The 9,572-nt window shown below is 35.3% G+C and overlaps 2 protein-coding genes and 1 pseudogene across 3 annotated transcripts; all 3 read left to right on the top strand.

Annotated features, from left to right (window-relative positions):
* The first annotated feature begins 3,205 nt into the window (after positions 1–3,205).
* Positions 3,206–4,388, top strand: LOC132058447 (uncharacterized). 2 transcript variants are annotated; one of them, XM_059450945.1, is made up of 3 exons: positions 3,206–3,337; positions 3,410–3,512; positions 3,896–4,388. In XM_059450945.1, exons 2-3 carry the CDS (start codon positions 3,413–3,415, stop codon positions 4,297–4,299), a joined length of 504 nt encoding a protein of 167 aa, XP_059306928.1. In that variant the 5' UTR covers positions 3,206–3,337; positions 3,410–3,412; the 3' UTR covers positions 4,300–4,388. The 2 variants fall into 2 exon arrangements, with proteins under 2 accessions (XP_059306928.1, XP_059306927.1); XM_059450944.1 differs by having other exon boundaries at positions 3,216–3,512.
* A 1,809-nt stretch (positions 4,389–6,197) lies between these two features.
* Positions 6,198–8,736, top strand: LOC132058446 (protein LURP-one-related 5-like). The gene is made up of 2 exons (XM_059450943.1): positions 6,198–7,667; positions 8,204–8,736. The coding sequence occupies exons 1-2, from the start codon at positions 7,296–7,298 to the stop codon at positions 8,669–8,671; spliced, it is 840 nt and encodes a 279-aa protein (XP_059306926.1). The 5' UTR covers positions 6,198–7,295; the 3' UTR covers positions 8,672–8,736.
* On the top strand, positions 6,247–6,382 carry LOC132058620 (U2 spliceosomal RNA; annotated as a pseudogene).
* Positions 8,737–9,572: the final 836 nt, after the last annotated feature.

Below are 9,572 nucleotides of genomic sequence, written 5' to 3'. Positions count from 1 at the left end.
TTTATTTATTCATCTAACAGGCCGGGCTAGCTCGTTTGCGACATAGACTGCATTGGTTACAGCGGAGGCTAGCCCGTTTACATCCCGGATCGCACGAGTAACGGCCCAAACCATCCCGGAATGGTACAAGGGAGCCGGCTATCTATGCGAAGGTGGGGGGCTGCTCTAGGTTACTTAAAGATCTTTTGGGCTGTACTATAATCATTTGAGAATAGCTTTTGTTAATAGTTTGTGTTTGACAAATATTTTCAAAAAGTGTTTTTACGTATCTTATTACAACAAATGAAGTTATACTAATTTTAATATGGTAAATATGGATAATCTTGTCTTGATATGCAAAAACATTTATTTTTTAGAGACGTTACTTTTTTCACCTTTTGTTTAAAAGCTGAAAAACAAGTTATGTTACTGCTTAAAAACACTTGTTTCTTCACCTAAAATATATCCAAACACCGTCATTCTCTAAAATAAGTTTTTTGTTGCTAAAATAAACACTTTTGGTCTTTTAAAAGTTTAGTCAAACAAGCTATAAGAACTAAATTTAACGGCAGTAGCTGCAGGAATGAAGCCTCGTCTTCAGCATCAACCCTTATATTAACTAGAGGCGATGTTCCATCTGCCAACAAGAAGATCCCGGATTATAGATATAGCAGTTTCTTTGTCACTCTTGATGCAATTGCTACTTGTCGTTCCCCAGTAGCGAAGCCAATATTTTTAATTTATGAATTTTGAATCATAATTCTAGTTATTTATTGGGTTTTGAATAAAATATTTTTAAATATTAAATGAATTTTCTTTTTACCACAAACATAAAGCTTATGGCCAAATTGCTAAATTCTGTCAAAACCCATATCGACCATGGTGGCTCCGTTCCCCAGACCCAAATTGTTCACAGGCCACGTGGTCCTGCAGGCAGCATATCAAGATAGATTTGGGGTGTGGGGGGGCTTAGGTTGAAGCCTAGATATGGGTATCCAGAATTTATAAAATTAAACCCCTATGTTGTTTTAGCTTCTTATCATCCTTAACTAGGGCTGAGCGTTCGGTCGGTTTAGTTCGGTTTCACAAATTCGATTCGGTTTGTAAAAAATAGGAACCGAAACCGAACTGAAATAACTTCGGTTCGATTCGATTTTTGCAAGTTCGATTCGATTTTTTCAGTCGATTTTTTTGGTTTACATATGGATGACATAGTTAAGCATCAATTTAACAGAAACCAAATGACAACCATTCTATTATCTTCTCTCTTGTCCAATCTTTAGCACTAGTATACAAAAGTCAGCTACAATCAATTGGATCCTGACTTTATGGTTTCAGCATTCATAATAGATGAAACAAAATGGAGGATTAATAAGACATCCGATAGTGAGAAGCAATCAACACTTGACTAGACAATAAAGCTCGTTTTGGTCTCTTTGTTTCTTGATCCTCTCGGTATAAGCTTTATACATTTTCAAGAAATTTGTCGTATTTTCTCTCTTATAATAACACACGGACCACGAATCACATATTATAGAGACCGAAAAGAGACATTTTTTCATCACTTACAAAGAGGGCGAAAAATCGAGCCCCAAAATTTCACACTGCAAATCTAAGAGAAAATAACTTCAAACATCTGCAACAGCAGGTTTATGACTCTCTTCTTGCTTTCTAATGTATTTTGGAAGACTAAATAAATTGTTAAAAGTTTGGGAAGATAAAACTTCCATCTTGTTATAGACATAGTAGTGCACCACTTCTCTAGTTTATTATTTATGGGCAGAAGCCCAATATATATGTATAATATATGTTTCAAGAAAAAAAGGCTTGTTAAAATTCGGTTTTTCGGTTTAATCAAATTAAATTTTGCATAAACCGAAAACCGAATCGAATTGTTGAAATCTTATAAATTTAAACCGAATCGGACCGAATAAACCAAAAAACTGAAACCGAAATTAACTTCGGTTCGATTCGGTCGGTTTTTTCGGTTTGAACCATATTTTGCCTAGCCCGATCCTTAACCCCCTCAAAGCTGAGTTTGGGCTTGATGTTGTGTTAAACTTCTGATGTCAATTGCAGCCTGTTTGACCATGAGAAGTTTTCACTTTTTCTGAAAAATTATTTCACTTTATTTAGAAATCAACGTCATGAAAATTCCAAATACAACTTGAAGTTTCAAGTTGTATTTGGAATTTGTAAAACACCTAAAACGTTATTTTCACTTTCAATACATTCAAACAACCAAATATTCTTTGCAAAAACTATAATCAAACACAGCTCCATCTTCAACTCAAACTTCGAAATTCCAAATAAAATGAAAAATATTTGATTTTCATGGCCAAATGCCTACGTGAGGTAGGACTTTTTAATAGGTAAATAATAGTTTGCTGATGCAACTTTTAAGTTCTTTATGTTTGTTTTTTCTTGTTTTCTCATCGAGGAGTTGAATGTGTGCTTGGGTCAATACAATAAATTTGATTTCACCACCGAAGAATGTGTTGCAGCAGATATGACTGCTCCTCGTTTACCCAGAAATTTCAATTTTTAATCCTGGATATGAAAAAAACTTTTGGTAGAGAGCGTTTCCCCCGAATGGACCCTACGCGGCGCGAATTCAAAGATAGTAAGGATGCAATATGAATACCTACATCGCGTGGGAAACCAAAAAAAAAAAAAATTGATTTCTCTCCTCACATATTTCAATGTATTCTTACATGATTAGAGGATAAATTTACACGGCCCAACTCTTGAATCTTTGATTGCTAAGTGAGTCGATATATAAGTGGTACTACCTCCGACCCAATTTATGTGAAAGTGTTATTATTTTGGAGTGAAATAATTTTTTCTTTGATTATAATTTATTCAAATATCTTGAATCATTAGCTATGTTTACTTGTAGTACTTTTCAAATATTGAATTTTATTTTAAAATATTCAAAGAATCTATACCCAATCTAAAGTCAAAATGAAGTGTTTGGACTCTAGTACTTTGAACCCTTTCACATAAATTGAGAGAGAATAGACAAGTGTGTGTGTATATATATATATATATATATATATATAAAAGTTAAAAATAGACACTGTTTTTTTTTTTTTTTGGTAAATATAGAAACAGTTAGATAAGGCAGAACATTTTTCTGGGATATAGCTGGGGCATAGAACCCCACTTTTATTCTTTACGAATCAATAAAAGTATTTTCTTTTGTGCTAAGTTGTGTTGGAGAATTTTCCAACTGTCATTGGGGTTATGGAGTTCGGCCAGACGTTGCATATATTCCTTGATTCACCACTTAACCCATAAGCCTTCTCTTTATTGCTAATTTTACACTGCAAAAATTAAAGAAACGGTACATCATACACTCTCTGCCTTACCAAGCGACACTAGTTTGGTCCCGTTGATGTGCTTGCTTCTCTACCCTTTTCGCTCGGAAATCATGCAGAAATTGTCCGTTCAAAAACTTGAGAAACTATCATCAAGACCAGTAATTCTCATCCTCCTCTTCTACTACTTGGTTATGATGGTTCCAGCTAGAGGTAACTCTCTTAATAGTTTAGTTGGGAAGCTATATGTAATATTACACTATCATGTCACTTTTACTTATTGTAGCAGGTAATATATCTTATTTTTTCGGGATTATACAAGCTCATTTTAAAGAAGCTTACCTATAGATATTCTTGTACTGGCGTGGTAGGATACTGCATGACGTACAATGAAACCTCTCTATAACAGTGTTATAAATTTATTCCTGTAGTTTTTGGCTGCCATAAAAAATGTTCTTATGAAAAACGTATAATATGACATAACATGAAAGATTGATTCCATAGGAGATATAATTGTTATAGTGAAATATTATTATAGAGAATGACTACTATAGAGAGATCTGACAGTATATTGATAATTCATTTGTAACTTGCAGGCTCTCATGTGACTAATCATGTTATTGAGGAGGATGATGATGATACGAAGCGAGATGAGACATCATTGGGAGTCTCCAGGAAACGATTAGAGCCCCTGCACAGCGCTACCGAATACAGACTAGTAACAGCATCAATGGAATTGGAAACAGAATTAGCAGCTGGTTATAATAAGTCTACGATGTGGTTGTGGTCGCAGCAGCATCAGCAACAGAATGTGGCGCCTTTTCAATTGTGTCTGGCTTGCAAGTGTTGTATGTCGTCGAAGGCAGAGCCCAGTAGCAACTGCACAAGCATGCCTTGTTGCTTTGTTATCGACTGCCAACTCCCTAATAAGCCTTTTGGAGTTTGTGCTTTTGTACCCAAGACCTGCAACTGCACCTCATGTGCTACTCCTCTCCTCTAATATTGTGTTTGGTCAAGTTTTTAAAATCTACTTATTTTAAAAATTGCTTTTCCTTAGAAGTGTTTTTGCAAAAAGTACTTTGGAGGATAGCAGTTTGTATAAACACTTTTGTTAATATTAAAGCGATAATTTGTTCTAGATCTTAATGTAAATAAATGCACTTAACACACACACACACACACACACACACACACACATTCCATTCGTACCACACACACAGTGCAAACAAACGAGGCACACACCTACACACACACACACACAAGAGGCAACTAGCTACCAATCACACACACACACACACACACACACACACACACACACACACACACACACACACACACACACACACACACACACACACACACAATAGCTTTTGGCTTAAGCTATGTATTAAAAGATTGACTAAATATGTACAAATAATAGATATTGAATCCAGTAAATTTGATGGAAGTAGTAGAATTTTTCATCTTACATGCTACGTACGACATGAGTACCACTAAAATAAGATGATTAATCATGCCCGCACTACTGTTGTATATTGTCAAACAGGATTCTCGAATCATTAAAGTAATAGCGGGCAGAAAAACACCAATCCTATGTAATTTGTGTCAAAGTCTACGGCAAATTCCTAAAATGGATTCAGAAATTAACTCCCTGGTTCTTTCAGGGGATCCCATGGTTATCCTATATTTCTTCGCAATCAATATTTTCTATCCACAACCTACATGATTGGTCAAGCTTCAATTTCAGGAGAAAGCATGAAAGGAAAAGGACGTGTATGAAAATTTCAAGATGTCGAAATTCTCTACTTATCCTCTTTCCGCAATGACAAACTGGCCATAGAAACAAAATTGCTTGAGACCTACAATTAGTTGTGATTGGTTTTTGGGCATGTGATTTGGTGTCAGTTATTTTTAGGACTTGTCGATTTTTGGACATGATTTTGGCACATTCATAATCTCAGTGTACATTTTGTCTCAGTGTACACTTAAATAATGTTAACAATTAGTGTTACACTTATTTTTGGTGGAAACAAATTTTCCAAAATTAAAATAGATAAAATCTTCCATAAGATCGACAATGTTTCAAGAAAGATTAAATGCATTATCATTTTATCAATTAAAAATGAATTGTTAGAAGAAATCTACTCCCTCTGTTTCAATTTATGTGAACCCATTTGACTGGGCACGACATTTAAGAAAGAGTGAAGACTTTTGAAACTTGTGGTTCAAAATAAGTCTTGAATATTTGTGTGGCTGTAAATCATTTCATAAAGTGAATTTGTTTCCAAATTAGAAAAGAGGCCATTCATTTTAACACGGACTAAAAAGGAAATAGGTTCACATAAATTGAAACAGAGAGAGTATTATATAAAAATAGAAGCATTGCATCTAAAAAATGTAGAAAGTAAACTTCAAATAAAAATAGAAATAAGGTTTTGTGTTTTCTTTTTATATAAAAAACTTAAGATTTCTCTTTAAAATTTAGTTTTATGCCTCCTGCCTTCAATTTTGTCGAGGCGTGATGATTTATTACTATGAGGAATCTGCCTTCAGGTCAAGACAAACAAGAAAACAACAAAAGCGCAAGCCGTAGACAAGTCCAAAAGGAAAATATTAACCTTAATAACTGAGAAGAGAATCATGTATATTACCGGGAATAATGTCAAACATTGCGCTTAGACATATAATATTATGTCCTTGTTTCTTCTTCACACCATAGATTCATAAAGTTATCGTTTTATGTCAATATTTTATCCCATGACTACTTTCAAGCACTTGAGTTTTTACCGAAAAGAGCTTGTTAGTATATAATACATGAGATGTATATTAGCTAATTAGATGAAGGGAGTTGGAGTTGGTACACAAGATGGAAGTAGGACCCTAGCATTCAGAATGGTTGTTGGCTGGTAATTGGGATATAATTATTAGGTAAAGTAAGGTTGCCGCGTTACTTTTCTCGGGCTTTTGGCTAAGATCAAGTCAAGAGTACTATATATTCTTATTAATTTAATCTTTGATATGCGAGTCATAGGCTCACACGATATATTAACTGTTTCTAAGGGGCTAATTCTACCGCACCCCACCAAAGAAAAAAGTAAGGTGGTCGTGGTCTTTTTCTTTCCTTCTTGCAGGGACGGAGCCAGTATTTGAAGTTTATGTGTATAGAATTCTAATTTTTTAAAGTTATTATTAAATTAATAATTTTTACATAGTAAATGAATTTTTTAAGATAAATATAGCGGTTTGGACCAAAATTACTGAGTACGGTAGAACCTATACCTTGAACTCTAGCTCCACCCTAGTATTCAAATCCTATTGTTTTGTTTTTTGGACCGACATATATACTCTTCCCGTGGGCAACTAGCCTATTATCGACCACGAGTTGATTAATATCAACTGTAGAGAGATCTATACCTATATTTTTATTTTATGTAACGAGGAATGGAATTAGTGGACAAAGGCCAGCCAGCCCTACCTGAATGATGTGGATGTTTAACATTGTTAATAACCACTAATTAATACCATCCACTAACAATTTCTGATTGCCAATTAAATAAAAGGACAATATAGAGAAACAAACATAAATTAGTTGAAAGAGAGGTCTCGCTTTCTACATACATACATTAATTATTGTATACATTTTCATTCCATTGGCCAATACTCTTCCAGTTTACATTCATAGATAGAATAGTTAATTAATCTTTTGCGTACTAAGTTTGAAACCCATTCAGACGCGACAAAGGCTCGTCATCTTCCACTAAGCATGATCAATAACCAAGTTGAAAGATTATATATATTAATCATATATTGAAAAAAATAATAACTGTCCGACTATATTCTTCCAACGTATTTCGTTCTAATCAAAATTTATTAAGAGAGGAAGTTCAATGTTAGCGAGATTAGTCAATATTTATCTATTTCGATAGAAGAAAAAAATAAGCAATTTGAGTCGCTCTTCAAACAATTCCTTGCATTTTCTCCATCTTACGTCAATACATGTCAAAAATTCATCCAGCATATCATCATAAAAAGCTACGAAGCAAACCTCTTGTTTACAACAACGAAGATGAACGCAAAGATTACAATAATAATGGTCTTCTTCCTTCTCCTCCTCCTCCACCAGCTCGATTAATGTTAAGTAGGCCACGGGCTAATTGCCCGTCTATTTTTACAGTATGGAAGAAATCCAGTATGAGTTTCCAAGGAACAGATGGATTTACGGTGTTTGATAAGCAAGGCAGATTAGTTTTTCGGGTAGACAATTACACCCGAAGGAAGAATCGATCCATTGCTAGCCGCGGCAGCAGATCTGGTGGACTTGTACTCATGGATGCACCTGGTAAACCTCTCTTAACATTGAGACCACAGGTATTCATTACTTTAACTTCATCCTCGTCTTCATTTCTTCTTCTAATTAATCAAGGCTAATACATAGATAATCCCTTAAATTTGGTCTGTAAATTTCATTTGGAAAATCAAATTTGACCTGTTTCACTTGAACACCTGAATATACATGATAACGCGTTCACTTCCGACTCAAATTTTAGAAAAAATTTTGTGCGTATTTCAAGCGCCAATTATAAATCAACCACTTAAAATATGTTAATTACTGTATAGATTATACGTGTTAGTCTCAATGAGCCATAAAACTTCAGGCCTGCTCTAATTGATGCTGATATGTATAATTAAAGGAAACGACATATTTTATGTGACTGGGTAATAGGTGCTTGAGGAAATGGGCAAATGGGCGGAAGTGTCTAGTAGAAACACATTATTGGTTCGGGTGCTAAATTGAAACAAGTCATAGTTCAACTATCTAAATGAAATTTAATGACAAATTTAAGAAGCCGTCGATGTATTAATCATATTAATCAATTATGAATCATGCATATGTATATTAACAGATGACCGTGCAATTGCAATATGAATGGAATGGATATAGAGGAGGGGAAGATGATGATCAATCCACTGAGCTAAACAATTCTACTCCTTTGTTCGTAATGAGAAGACCTCCATTATCTTTGTTTACTATGATGGGAACAAGTACGACTTCATCATGCCAGGCTCAAGTCTTTGTTGCCGGAGAGAATAATGTCATGGACATGAAGACTAGGAGGAGGCCGAATTACAGGGTGGAGGGTTCTTTTCGTAGGCGAAATTGCAACATCATCGACTCTGATGGTCATATTGTAGCAAATATATCGCGAAAAGTAGCTAACACGACAACCCGCGCTCGCAGTACCATTTTGATTAGCGACGACGTTTTTAGCTTGGTGGTACAACCAGGCTTTGAACCTCACATTTTTATGGCTTTTGTTATTATCTTGGATCGCCTGTATCCTAATTCATACGCTCCCATTATTTGTTCTTAATGTAATTGATTTGCAGCTCTAAAATATCAAGGGGTTTTAAAGAAAAAAGAAATTCTACCGGTTTAGTGTAAATGAGCTTCTCCAATACGATGTTGAAGCTTCTTATTTTTATTTCACTTTTCTTCTTGCCTCTAAAACTTATTCTGGTTAAAGAACTATATGAAAAAGCCTCTTTAAAGATGGTTTACGTGGGAGCCTGTCAAGTGGGCCGGGATGGGCCGGGCCATTTAAACGTGGACAACACGGGGGCCGGGCCGGGCTATAGTTAAGGGGCCGGGCTTGGGGAGGGAAAAGGGTGTCCGGCTCAGCCCCTACCCGGATAGGGGGCTACACCTCGGGCTAACCGGGCCGGGCCGGGTTTAGTTAGTGGGTCGGGCCTTTTTTTAAAAAAAAAAGTTCTAATACAAAAATAGACATTTACATTCACTAATAATAATAAAATTAACATTTACATCTAATGATAAAATTACTAAACTAAAAAAAAAAAGTTTAGTCGTTGTCAAATTCAAAAAGCTAGCCGTTGTAAATTTAAAAAAAAGCTAGTCGTTAATTTTATTTGAACCCCTAAATTTATGAATAACTACACTTTGGTCATATTTTCAAACTATAAATACCCCTCCAATCTTCTTCATTTTCACACAATTCTTCCACAATTCTCTCTTTGTCTAAATTTGTTATGCCACTAGTGTACATTACTACTTTCAACTTCCATGGATAATCCTCCACCTTCTCCTCGAGTTCGAAGATCAACTTCAAGTGCGGTGTGGATCCATTTTGAGCGAGTAAACGAGGAACATGTTAAATGTCAACATTGTGGTGACATATATCTCCACAAGTCGGAGCGCGGTATTAGCCTATTGGGGGAGTGGGGTGGGGGGTGTGGAGGGGAATACGGTGTGTT

Source organism: Lycium ferocissimum, chromosome 5 (genome assembly GCF_029784015.1).
Source record: "Lycium ferocissimum isolate CSIRO_LF1 chromosome 5, AGI_CSIRO_Lferr_CH_V1, whole genome shotgun sequence".
NCBI classification, from domain to species: Eukaryota; Viridiplantae; Streptophyta; class Magnoliopsida; order Solanales; family Solanaceae; genus Lycium; species Lycium ferocissimum.
The sequence above is the reverse complement of the archived record's forward strand: the minus strand, read 5'-3'. Positions and strand labels throughout refer to the sequence as shown.

What these genes read in the sequence shown, in the direction of transcription:
- LOC132058447 (XM_059450944.1), top strand. Translation starts at nt 3,377, where the DNA reads ATGTGCTTGCTTCTCTACCCTTTTCGCTCGGAAATCATGCAGAAATTG. An exon ending in TATGATGGTTCCAGCTAGAG is followed by an intron (nt 3,513 to 3,895) that starts GTAACTCTCTTA and finishes TGTAACTTGCAG; the next exon opens with GCTCTCATGTGACTAATCAT.
- LOC132058446 (XM_059450943.1), top strand. Translation starts at nt 7,296, where the DNA reads ATGTCAAAAATTCATCCAGCATATCATCATAAAAAGCTACGAAGCAAA. An exon ending in TCTTAACATTGAGACCACAG is followed by an intron (nt 7,668 to 8,203) that starts GTATTCATTACT and finishes GTATATTAACAG; the next exon opens with ATGACCGTGCAATTGCAATA.